This window comes from Centruroides sculpturatus, unplaced genomic scaffold (assembly GCF_000671375.1).
Source record: "Centruroides sculpturatus isolate CEXI.00-Female unplaced genomic scaffold, Cexi_2.0 scaffold563, whole genome shotgun sequence".
Lineage (NCBI taxonomy): Eukaryota > Metazoa > Arthropoda > Arachnida > Scorpiones > Buthidae > Centruroides > Centruroides sculpturatus.
The window spans coordinates 288,991-302,509 of NW_019384723.1; the positions used below are offsets into that span (position 1 = coordinate 288,991).

The following is a 13,519-nucleotide window of genomic DNA, read 5'->3' on the forward strand; positions in this document are numbered from 1 at the left end:
GACCCTACGCCGATGGTATTAAGGAAGGCAAGAAGAATCATCGCCTTACCAGGTGTTTCCTCAACCCTAACGGGGTTGCTCGACCCCCCCTCCAATGTTGCGTGTCCAAGGTTGTTCTTTCAGCCAAAAACACATAAGACAAACTGGCCGTTACGTCCTCTGGTAAACAAACGGTCTCATCCCACCTATTATTTAGAAAAAGCGCTTGCCAAATTCCTTCGCGCAATAGTTCCGGAATCCCCATATGTCACTCCCTCTTCTGTAGTTGCTAAATCCACCATTGCTTCAAGTATTGGGGCACTACAGCCATGCACCTATACCTTCTACAAGCTAGATGTAATATCCTTATATCCTTCTGTGCCCACCTTTGAGGCTGTAATGCTGGCTAATTCGCTGCTTCTAAAAGAGGGCTTTAGCATCCAACAGGTGCTCGATATACGTGATGCCCTCACCTTCGTCACCGAGCACAATTACTTCTGTTTCAATCGAAAGATCTATTTGCAAAAACAAGGGGTCCCAATGGGTTCCCCTTTATCCGCTATCCTAGCGGAACTTGTTATGAGAGAGATAGAGCGCAGAACGTTCGATTTCCCGCTTGCCATCCATTACCCGAGACTGTATTTGCGTTATGTTGACGACATCCTCATAGCATGGGAGGACACAGAGGAGTCGTTCCTCATCTTCATGCAACAACTCGCAAGTATATATCCTTCCATCAATTTCACTTGGGAAAAAGAAAGGGATGCGGAAGTAGCGTTCTTAGACTTGCATATACGTAAATTCGCGGAAGGACTACAATTCTCGGTCTATCACAAATCTGGCATGGCCCCGCACATTATACCAGCTGAGGCCTTTCAGCCTTCTCGATACGTTAACACTGCCATTGCCTCCCTTGTCAGAAGGGCTTATTTACTGTCGTCTACGCAGGAGCTGATAAACGTCGAATTAGAGATCATCGATATGGCGGTACGCGCTGCGGGCTTTTCACGTGCAAAGTTTACGTATGTGCTCAATAAGGTAAACAAGGCACTGTTTCCATGTACTACTTTATGCAGCAAAAGAGAATCTTCAAAGGTTCAAGTAGCGTTGCCTTACTTTGGACCCATATCTTTACGTATCTGCAGAATCTTTAAGCAGCACAACCTTGTTCTACCTTTAACCCCACTTCCAAGCCTACGCAAACTTATTTGCAATGATAGAGACAAATTTTCCATTCTTGAGAAATCGGGGGTCTATGCTGTACCGTTGGAAAATCAGGCAATGGGAGTAAATACAAGATATATCGGGGCCACCACTAGAATGCTTTCCAGCCGCCTTGATGAGCACCAAGACGATGTTATGAGGGGAAGACACACCACCGAGCTCGCAAAAAAGGTACTTGAGCAGGGTTACAACCCACTATGGTCCCAAGTGGTTATGCTCAAGAGCTGCAAAGATCGAAAAACTGTTTTTATATGGGAATCTCTCCTCACTACCACCTTGGACACTTGCAACACCCCTACCCTTGAGCTGCCCAGTGTATGGGTCACGTTGTATAAGCGATTAAGCGAGTACTCGTAGTCTCTAGAATGCATGCAGCGAGAGCATAGCTCTGCGCATGCGCCAGCTCGCACTTCACAGAGCTATCTGCTCGTTCGGCTTTCGAATTATGTTTAAATTTCTACGTGTTCTTAACGGCTTTAGCACAATTTCAATTTATATTACGCGTTCTATTTTGTGTTCGATAATTTTTGTCTAAATCGCCTGAGGACGACGACAATAAGCTCGTTGAAAGTACTAGCGATAATAAAACGCATATAACGCCGAACTCAGTGTTTTTGTTTTTGTTTATTAATTAATTTTGGCGTGTTAGTCAACATATTGTTTACTAAGAGTCATATCATCTTGTGTGAAAGTGGTTGACTCAAGGCATTGTCAGTATTGCAGTTAAGATGCAACAAAAGCATTGAATGTCATCTGCTCAACACTTTTACCTTGGTATTTTTGGATATACCCAAGAGTGTAACTATAACCAAATGAAATCTGCTGGAAAATGAGTTTTCTGTTGCCAAATATGGCAATTGTATGAACAGTATTTACTGTTCTACTAGGTGAAAATGTCTCGCATCACTCACAGGATCTTCCATAGCTACAACATATCTACTTCCATTCTGGCATGAAAAATTAATGCAAAGAGTTGGTCAGGTTTCCCTATCAGTGACAAGCAGCTACCAATTATGTGGATAACAATGTACTGACTGTACCATAAGATGCAACCAACTGCTGTAACAATGCATATGCATTACTGGAGCCTACAACATTATTCATTGACTGTTCAACAACAGCTGTGGTAACATCTTTAACAATCTGTGCAGTGATAGATTTGTGCTCTCAATTAAGTTGAACTCCACAAATTGAGTGATTATTCTCCTGAGAGCTTACAGAGTCATTGGTCCTCATATTTTTACAACAGTAAAATTCCTTTGTGAGAAATGCACAATTCAGTAAGTTGATGGCTGTCATACCTGATAAGTATGACACTTTTTTTTTCCTCTTCTGTTTTATATGAAGTTTAAGAATGACATTCAAAACATATGTTCCTTTTTATATTCCAAACTTGTCTACAACACATGCCCTATGCAAAGGAAACCGCTTTTCATTGCAATGACCCTGCACATCCTGAAATGTCACCATATCAGATTTAGTTGCAGTCTGCTATATTCAGTAATTACATACAAAAAGCAAACAATATATTGTTAACTGTTGTTAAGCAAATATTTTTGACTCAGTTATTGGGCTATCTTCAGGCAAAGTGATTACATAGATTTAATTTAAAGATAGTTTATTAACCAGGTAAAAAGTTTTGCATTTCCTCAAACTTTTAATCACTGTCAAATAGCATTAACAGTAGTAAATATGACAGTTCTAATACATAAATAAATACATTACATTTGTATAAGATGTTTATTCTTGTATTAGTATTTACTTATGCTTTCATATTTATTCTTGTAGTAGTTATTTTTTTCCTTTATTTTTATTATACGTTATATAAATTATTTATTTACTTTTAAAAATNTAGAATAGACATTTTGTTACTTTTCTGTCTCCTAGCAACCAAAATATCGAACTTTTGTTATATTTAATTTTATTGGTTCATTTTTTCCGTTTCCATAGTATTATCCTATCGAATTACGTTTTACGATTTTAGTAGTTACATGTGAGAATTTTTGAGTTTGTAAGATCTCTTTCCCCAGTAATGAAGTTTTGATGAAAAATGAGTGAATCTGAAAGCATCTTACAAGCAAGAATTCATTATTATGCTAGAGAAAAGTTTTATCATGCAATGGAACAAGCTGCCTTAAATGGATTAAAGAAATATCCTGGAGATGCAGTTTATAGATTTTATTATGGTTTATCTCTAGTCCTTGAAGAAAGAGTTCAAGAAGGAATAAGAGAATTAGATTCTATTCAAGATAACAATGATGTTATCCTTGGAAGCGTACTTGCAATGATTTACGCGCATAGAAAATGCAAAGTGGTTGATAGAGAAGCAGTCAATCACCTCGATAATAAATTAAAGGAAAAACGCAAACAAGCGAGCGATAAAGGCTTATATTACGCCGGTGTCTTCCTTTCGTTTGCTGGGCGGCATGACAAAGCTAAAGACTATGTTGATCGAATGTTAAAGATTGTGCCAAACTCAAAAGAAGGGTTATTAATGAAAGGATGGATAGAGATCGCACTCGCTAAAGGAAAAACTACTTTAAATATAATCAGCTATTTTGAAAGAGCCGGAAATGATCCGGATGCTTTATTCGGTAAAAGTAAATGCCTAGAAAGGGATGGAAATTTAGCTAAAGCCCTTGAAATATTAAATCAAGCAGTTGTTATCTTTCCTAGATTCGTTCCTGCCCTTATTGAGAAAATGAAGATTCAGTTAAGCATGAAGGATTGGGATCAAGCTCTCGATTCTGCTAATAGAATATTAAGTCAAGAGAAAAATAATATCGAAGCTCAGCGTTACCTTATACTTTATTCCTTATGTAGAGAAGGTGATCACAATCAAGCAGCTGAAAAATTAGTAGAATTGCTTCATATATTTGATATTTCTGAACCGAAAAATGCTCTTCTTCGTTACGAAAGTGCTCGATTGTTTTCCAAAATCTGCGGCAGACAAAATAAAATATTACAGCACACTTATGCATTAGCAGAAAAGGCAGCTGATCTCGATACTTTAAATGCTGATTATGTTACGGAATTGGGACATCAATGCTTATTTCAAGGGAAACTTCGAGAATCTATGAAATTCTATCGTAATGCAAGTAAGTTAGATGAGAGTAGTGTCGATGCATTATTAGGTGTGATACATTGTCAAATATTAGAAGGGCAAATGGAAGCAGCTAGCCAACAATTAGAACTTTTAAAAGAGATACATAAATCTACAGGTTTAACACCGGAGATGTTATTTTTAAGTGGATTTATATCTCAGAAAGAAGGAAAAAATCCTGAAGAAGTAATGGGATATTTAAATGAATGTGTAGATAAGCATCTTTCTATTACAGAAAGAATGCCATTTAGTTTTAGTTATTTTGAATTTCTTGATCCAGATTTTCTTCTGTTAATTTTAGATATTTATTTGCATTATGTCCCAGATCAGCCCATTACTTCTGGTCAACCAATGCCTCCAGCTTTAAAACGCTGTCAAAGTATTTTGCATTCTGTCATATCTGTTTGTCCTGGTTTACAAAAAGCATCTTTTCTCTTAGGGAAGTTAAAATACTTAGCAGGAGACATCCCAGCAGCCCAGGGAATACTGCAACGTTGCCTGGAGCAAGATGCTTCTTTCTCAGATGCTCGCCTGCTCTTGGCACAAATCTTATTGCATCAAGGAAATTTTCAAAGTGCAAACCAGGCTTTGGAAGTTGCTTTAAGCTATAATTTTGAAATTCGTGATCATATCCAGTTTCATTTGATTAAAGCACGAATTCAGAAAGAACAGAAGCAGTTTGAAGAAGCTTTAAAAACACTTCAAGCTGGTATGATTGTTGCAGGAATTAAAGCAACAAGTGCAAATAAGAAAAAGCCAAAACAAGAAATTAGCGTTAACGACAAAGTATCACTATACTTAGAAATAGCTGATACACATCGACAGCTGGATCAACAACATGAAGCTGCAAAAATTATGCAAGATGCTATTAATGAATTTCATGGTACACCCGAAGAAGTAAGAATAACTGTTGCAAATGCTGATCTTGCATTAGCTAGAGGTGATGTAGAATTAGCTTTGAATGTTTTGAGAAATATTGGATCAGATCAACCATATTATTTACAAGCAAGAGAAAAAATGGCTGATATTTATTTAAATCATCGTAAAGATAGAAGATTGTTTGCTAGTTGTTATAGAGAAGTTGTAGAGAAATTTCCTACCGTTCAATCTTACTTAATGTTAGGTGATGCTTATATGAATATTCAGGAGCCAGAAAGAGCAATTGAAGTTTATGAACAAGCACTCAAAAAAAATCCTAGAGACAGTGTCCTTGCTAGAAAAATTGGGCAAGCTCTAATAAAAACTCATCATTATGAAAAAGCTGTAACATATTATAAAGCAGCAATAAAAACAAGTGGTCAAATTATGTTACGACATGATCTTGCTCATCTTTTGTTTCGTATGAAGCGATACAAAGAAGCACAAGATATAATTACTAATGTATTAGAAACTGAACAACAGTCTAATGACTTGTCTTGGTTAGAATGGGAAGCTAAATTTCTTTTATTGTTAGCTCAGATTCATCAGAATACTAAAGCAGAAGACCGAGCAATTCCTTATTTACAAAGAGCTTGGGAGGTGCAGACTAGGGTCATGCGTCGTGTAACAGTTGAACAGCCAGATACGGTTATGGAACAGAAACAACTGATCATAAAAATATGCCATCAGTTAGCTGAACATTGGTCTAGTAAAAAAGATTTTAATCAGGCAATGAAATATTATAAAGAAGCTTTAGCTTATGATAATGATAATACAGAACTTTTATTAGCGTTAGCAAAATTGGAGATGTCAGCTAATAATTTAGAAGCAGCGCGTCAATACTGCACTACCATTTTAAAAAATGATAAGGAAAATGATGGTGCTACATTAATGATGGCTGATTTAATGTTCAGGAAAACAGACTTAGAATCAGCAATGTTTCATTTTCAGCAGCTTTTAGATAGAAAACCAAATTATTATTCTGCTCTTGCAAGATACGTTGAATGCGTGCGAAGATTGGGTAAATTAGAAGATGTGCCACAATATTTAAATAAAGCGGAACAATTTTCATTTAGATCATCAATGGATCCTGGCTTTCACTATTGTAAAGGTTTATATGAATGGTACATTGGAAATACTACTGGTGCCATGAAGTGCTTCAACAAAGCTCGATATGATTCCGAGTGGGGACAAATTGCTACATATCATATGATTGAAATTTGTGTAAATCCAGATAATGAGACTCTAGGTGGAGAAACATTTGAATCAAATACTGCTGATTACGATGAAATTGATTCACAAGAAGCTGCAGTGAGAACAGCAGAAAAACTCTTAAATGAACTGAAATCGAAGACCGGATACTCCAACTTGGATTACCGCATTATGAGCAACTTTGTTCTGTTAGCTAGGAAACAAAAACACGATGCTGAAATTGCCTTGAACAATCTAATGCAGATTGCATCTGAAGAGAAAGACAAAGAACATGTTGGATTAGTTCTTGGAATGGCAACTGCTTATATGATTCTTAAGCAAACTCCTCGTGCTCGTAATCAGTTAAAACGAGTAGCCAAAAATACTTGGAATTTTACCGATGCAGAATATCTGGAAAAGTGTTGGTTACTCTTGGCCGATATCTTCATACAATCTGGAAAATATGACATGTCCATGGAATTATTGAAACGAATTTTGCAGTATAACAAATCATCCACTAAAGCATATGAATACATGGGCTTCATTATGGAGAAAGAACAAAGCTTCAAGGATGCAGCTCATTATTATGAAATGACATGGAAACAGGGTAATCACAGCAATCCAACAATTGGTTACAAATTGGCTTTTAATTACATGAAAGCTAAGCGTTATGTTGATGCAATAGATGTGTGCCTCGCAGTTCTTGCTAAATACCCAAATTATCCAAAAATCCGTAAAGAAATTTTAGAAAAGTCACGATCAAATTTAAGAATATAACAATTTTTTACACTTTCATCTAAGTATATTTTATGTAAGTCTAATTTATTTTATTTGTAAAATAAAATTAAAAGATATTTTTAATTAAGCCATAATTACAAAGCAATCCAATTTAAAAACAAAAATATTTACATGCTAAAAAATTATATTAAATTTAGATATAATATAAAAGAAAATTATTTTATATTTAAATTCAATATAATTTTTCAGTATATTTTCACAATAGAATTACTGAAGTGCAGCAAATTAATTTAATAATTAGAAGAATTTTATTACAGAATTCAAAAATTGCTTTTGAAGTTAACAAGAAATGCAACTTGTCACTCAATTTTCTATATTAAATATTGATACAAAGATATTGAGCAACATTATACATTTCTTGTATATGCATCTCTTGCAATGCTTCATAATGCTGTTGTAAACACTTATTAATTCTATTAATAACTGTTTACAATAGCGTTATGAAGCATTACTAATAATATCACATATTACCAAAATTTACGATAAGCTGTGAATATATTGATACATGGTGTCCAAAAGGTTACTGTACAGTGAGAAATTTGTAAATAACATTAAAGTTATATGTACGGTATTGCATGTGAGACCTGTAAGTTGTATGCAATACCATATAACTTGTCAACTGGTACAGAATGGAAAACTTACAGGTCTAGTAGGAAATACCATATGTATAACTTTAATGTCATTACAGATTTTTTAATGCACAGTGACTTTCCAGATACCTGTATAGATTAAAGCCAAGGAAGGAGAGAGGTGACATGCAAGTCAAGATGTCCGAAATGTAGCTTGGATCTCATCTCACCAAATGTGGTCCCCACTTTCCTCTAAAAGTCATATAAATATATGAGTAAAATCAGTAAAGCAATTGAAAGTAAATTTTCATTTATTTACCATAGATTTCACTAAAACAAAGTTAAATTTTTATCACTTAACATATGTTTTACATAAAAATAAATTTTGGGATTTCTATGTTGCAGCATAGACAAAATAGTTTTGTTGGTTCTCTCTATCTGAGAATTTTATGCAAAAAGTATATATTATTAAATTTACAAAATTTAAGAAAATTCTTAAGTAGACAATACATAAAAATGTGTCCTTTCATATGCACATGAGGAAAATAACAATTCTACAGCAGAGTTTTACTTTGACACTAACATGTAAGTAGTAACTTTCAAAGAAATGATAATTTTTAGATATACACAAAGCTATGCAAGCATAAATATGACAGTTGTATGATATGAGAAATTAGTTTTCTTAAAGAATATTTTCAGCTTTTAAATTTAAATGTTGTAAAGTTTTAGTCAAATATATTGAAATAGAACTTTTAATTTTAAAAAATTTAAAGATGTCCCATTACCACTTAACAATAGTATCAGATGATGCTGTTAATGATGATCTAGCATTTCTTAATTTTTATTTCTCTTGTATTTTTATGATGGGTGTATAGATTAGGTAAATTCCATTATGCATCAGTCTCAGCTAAAACCAAAGAACTGCTGAATAAGTTTTTATTGGAACTTTTGGCATCCTAACAAGATGGCAGAAGCAAACAGAACTATATTCGCAATATATTGAGTAGTAAAAATGATGTTAATAAATATAACTGGAGGCAGCTATATCACTTCAGTGGAGCCATGTTGCCATAGCCAAACGAGTGTGATGTGCATCAGTCATTGCACTAATGAACCCATCAGTGAATATCAGATCATGGTCACCAATACACTGTTTAATGAATACTGGAATGTAATCATTGAAATTGCTTCAAATCTCTTAAATACACTGAGAAGCATCTACATGCAGCTTCTTAATATGAATTGTAAGTTGTATTACAGGATAACACACTAATAGAAAAGATTTTCAATGTCTGTTAATTTTATAATAGTTTGAACCTGCTTACTTTTTAATTTTATTTTAAGGAGCCTAAAACAGAATTTAAATTAATTGACAGATTTTGAAATCATGCATTTGTGTCATTCTTCTTTTTCATTATTAATCTCAGTGTGGCTGCTGCAATGATTGAGTTTTCTGTATTTTGCTCTATTCACCATTATAATCATTATTCAGTTTCAACTTCTGCAGTCTTCTGCTATACAATACCTTTATCTACTCTAGTGTTTCTGTACATTTTTCCTTGTATTGATAACTTCGACACTCTTCTTCCCACTTATTTCTCATGTTTTCATGATGAGATTATGCCATCTCAGTCTCATTTCCCCATACAGTTTTATGTAATTTTCCATATTATTAGTGGCAGATACAAATGATGGACTACAGGGCTCTCCCCATTGACAAAAAAGAATTAAAATTTATTTGTTTGAACTTCTTCAAAATATTATTTTTAATGGCAAATATGGTTTATCAGATCATTCACAATATAATTGTTTTGCACATCTTAATAATTCTTATTAGTTATTCAAATATTATTAATTTTTGAGTTATTCCTACCCTTCAGGTACTTCCTAATTAGAAAAGCATTTTTCTGATTTAAAATTAAACATTATGTAAGTAATCAATATTATGAAAAGCTTTCAAGATTGAAATGTTTATAATATATATTTGGATATTCTTTCATAAACAGTAATTTCTAATGTAAAATACAATAATGTTATCAAAATTTTAATTATTGGAAAAGTTACTGAACTCTTCTAATTATTCAAGTTTGCTATAGAAGAATGAGGAGATTGGACAGAATGAAGTCGAGATCAGGAGCAGTTGTTCTATAATGAGATTAAAAAAAGAAGAGATAGAACAAGAAATTGATCCATGCAGGAAAACATACAAGAGTTTGATTTAAGAGAGGACAAAGAAGATTCAAAGAAGAGACAGAAGAGAGGTAGGATTAGGCATAAAACAAATGTGTTAATGAAAAATATATTCATCAGAATCTACTTATCACTATTGCATTTAATCTTTGATTCTGTTACATAAAAATATTTATAAGTTAGAATCAAACATAACATTTAGTATTTAAATACTCCATTGTGAATGAAAATTTACATTGGAATGTTTTAAAGTCATTTCTAATCACACATTTATATATTTCACAAGACTTTCTGTTATTAATATGGTGCAAAATTTCATTCAGACACTCCAAAATTTCTTCTTAAAATCAATTTTGTAGAATATATGAAATTAATATATGTAGTATAACTTTTGTACTGAATGATTGTAATTAAAGTACAGAATGATTTCTAATTCACACAAAACTTTAAACTTTAATAACTTTTCACCTGAATGAGATAGAAATAAAATTCAAGAAATAATATATATATAAATTCAATTATTAAAACCAATGGGATCGGTGATAATATTAACACACTAAAAATAAAAAATTTTTAGTGTGTTAAATAATATATACTATAATGTTTACATTTTTGATGTCAATGATTGATTAATGTTAACAGTCATTTTCAAAATGGTGGCACTTACTTTAGAACATGTATTTATTGTAAAGAATCATTATCAAACATCTAATTCTCCAATTGATATGCCATTAGTATACTAATTGGTGTGCTATCAGAGTTATTGGACCATTTGTCTTCGAAAAGAACATTACTTCTGCTGCATATGTTGAATTATTGGAAAAGAAGTTTTATCCCAAAATGTTTATTGGGCATAAATATCATTGTGCTTAGTTTATACAAGGCTTGAATTAAAAATCACTCTCTACACTTATTTAATGCTATGTAGAGAGAGATTTAGTGGTCCAAATGGAACCAAATCTGCTAAAGACATTTCAGGACATAGAGGACACCTCCACAAAAAACAAATTAGTACCAAACCTCACCACCATGGCACTTTTGTTACCGTAAATAACAATCATTTTATTTATAGAATACCATCATGCTATACAGAAACCTGAGTGATGTAAAGTATGCTGCTTAATGTGATTCCCATTCTAAAAGTGATGAACTCTCAGAATAGCCAACAATAATTGACTCTGATGCATTTTACATGCAATTTTTCACAGCTTCCAAATTTGTAATATGTCCTTGATAAACCACACTTTTAAAGTGTCCCCTCAACCAGAAATTATGCAGAGCAAGATATGGAGATCTGAAGATGGCCAAGCAGTAGGAATCATACAATTAATCACTCCTTTATCAGTGAAATATAACAGAAACAGCTTGTGCAGTGTCTGGTATGCAGAGTCATATCAATAAACAAAAACAAAAACACTGAGTTCGGCGTTATATGCGTTTTATTATCGCTAGTACTTTCGACGAGCTTATTGTCGTCGTTCGCGTGCAAAGTTTACGTATGTGCTCAATAAGGTAAACAAGGCACTGTTTCCATGTACTACTTTATGCAGCAAAAGAGAATCTTCAAAGGTTCGTAGTAAAAATGATGTTAATAAATATAACTGGAGGCAGCTATATCACTTCAGTGGAGCCATGGTGCAAACTGAGAAAATTGCCAGCACAAAGAAAATAAGAACGTAAACTGAAGTACACTCCAATGAGCTACAAATCTACCGTATTTGAAGCGTTTCAGAAAAATAAGTATAGATAATATCTGAGCGTATAAAAACGGCAAGGCAAAACTTTCTCGAAGTGGTATAGTAAAATAGACTCTAGTAGCATCTTGTTTATTCATAACATAAAAAAAAGAAGTCAAAATAGTCAGTGGCCAAGACTGCGTCATAAACCACGTGCAGAGACACAGCATGGCCAAGCCGAAACCATGCAAGTAAAACACTGATTTAATGTAAAAGAAAATCGGCTTGACATAAGAATCGGAACCGTAAATCTTATACAAGATGGCCAGAAATATTTCCGGATACAGATTAAATTTCTCCATAACATTTATGGTTCTTCCATGTTCGGTAATACGGTCGTGGGTCAGGTGAAAGAGACCTTCTTCGAAATTTTTTGATTGAACCAACTGCTTGTAATAGGAATAATATAAACCTTGTTCTGTACGAAATGATATCTCTCTTTCCACTTCTTTTATATTAGAAAACCATAAATCATTCTCGTGAAGTGTCTCCAGGTATAAGGAATATTGCCTACAGACGATTACCAAACAGACAAAACTTAAACTTGTGTACACATAATGAATTAAGCTAAAACTTTTTGGTTGTTTATCTTTTTTGTTTGGCTGAGATTCACTGGTTTGTGTTTCTTCTACAATCTCTCCACTTTGTTGCTGCGATATCTTTCTTCTACGTAGATTATCTGACATATTTGCTCACATTTAACTTAAAATATACGTTAATAAACTATATTTTCCTTCGACATCGTTAAAAAAAATAACTTAACAGCTGATGTTCACGCAAATTCGTCACATTTCTTCATGTAGGAGAGAAAATGCACGTGATTANAAACGCATATAACGCCGAACTCAGTGTTTTTGTTTTTGTTTATTAATTAATTTTGGCGTGTTAGTCAACATATTGTTTACTAAGAGTCATATCATCTTGTGTGAAAGTGGTTGACTCAAGGCATTGTCAGTATTGCAGTTAAGATGCAACAAAAGCATTGAATGTCATCTGCTCAACACTTTTACCTTGGTATTTTTGGATATACCCAAGAGTGTAACTATAACCAAATGAAATCTGCTGGAAAATGAGTTTTCTGTTGCCAAATATGGCAATTGTATGAACAGTATTTACTGTTCTACTAGGTGAAAATGTCTCGCATCACTCACAGGATCTTCCATAGCTACAACATATCTACTTCCATTCTGGCATGAAAAATTAATGCAAAGAGTTGGTCAGGTTTCCCTATCAGTGACAAGCAGCTACCAATTATGTGGATAACAATGTACTGACTGTACCATAAGATGCAACCAACTGCTGTAACAATGCATATGCATTACTGGAGCCTACAACATTATTCATTGACTGTTCAACAACAGCTGTGGTAACATCTTTAACAATCTGTGCAGTGATAGATTTGTGCTCTCAATTAAGTTGAACTCCACAAATTGAGTGATTATTCTCCTGAGAGCTTACAGAGTCATTGGTCCTCATATTTTTACAACAGTAAAATTCCTTTGTGAGAAATGCACAATTCAGTAAGTTGATGGCTGTCATACCTGATAAGTATGACACTTTTTTTTTCCTCTTCTGTTTTATATGAAGTTTAAGAATGACATTCAAAACATATGTTCCTTTTTATATTCCAAACTTGTCTACAACACATGCCCTATGCAAAGGAAACCGCTTTTCATTGCAATGACCCTGCACATCCTGAAATGTCACCATATCAGATTTAGTTGCAGTCTGCTATATTCAGTAATTACATACAAAAAGCAAACAATATATTGTTAACTGTTGTTAAGCAAATATTTTTGACTCAGTTATTG

The 13,519-nt window shown here is 33.6% G+C and overlaps 2 protein-coding genes and 1 pseudogene across 2 annotated transcripts; 2 read left to right on the forward strand and 1 right to left on the reverse strand.

Annotated features, from left to right (window-relative positions):
* The first annotated feature begins 12 nt into the window (after positions 1-12).
* Positions 13-1,560, forward strand: LOC111628055. Its single transcript, XM_023371773.1, has one exon. It carries the CDS (start codon positions 13-15, stop codon positions 1,558-1,560), a length of 1,548 nt encoding a protein of 515 aa, XP_023227541.1.
* A 1,541-nt stretch (positions 1,561-3,101) lies between these two features.
* On the forward strand, positions 3,102-10,955 carry LOC111628068 (tetratricopeptide repeat protein 21B-like). The gene is made up of 2 exons (XM_023371785.1): positions 3,102-7,226; positions 9,869-10,955. The coding sequence occupies exon 1, from the start codon at positions 3,254-3,256 to the stop codon at positions 7,190-7,192; it is 3,939 nt and encodes a 1,312-aa protein (XP_023227553.1). The 5' UTR covers positions 3,102-3,253; the 3' UTR covers positions 7,193-7,226; positions 9,869-10,955.
* A 638-nt stretch (positions 10,956-11,593) lies between these two features.
* LOC111628056 lies at positions 11,594-12,514 on the reverse strand (annotated as a pseudogene).
* Positions 12,515-13,519: the final 1,005 nt, after the last annotated feature.

Bases quoted from the DNA above. Each gene is read 5' to 3' on its own strand.
- LOC111628055 (XM_023371773.1), top strand. From the start codon at position 13: ATGGTATTAAGGAAGGCAAGAAGAATCATCGCCTTACCAGGTGTTTCC.
- LOC111628068 (XM_023371785.1), top strand. From the start codon at position 3,254: ATGAGTGAATCTGAAAGCATCTTACAAGCAAGAATTCATTATTATGCT.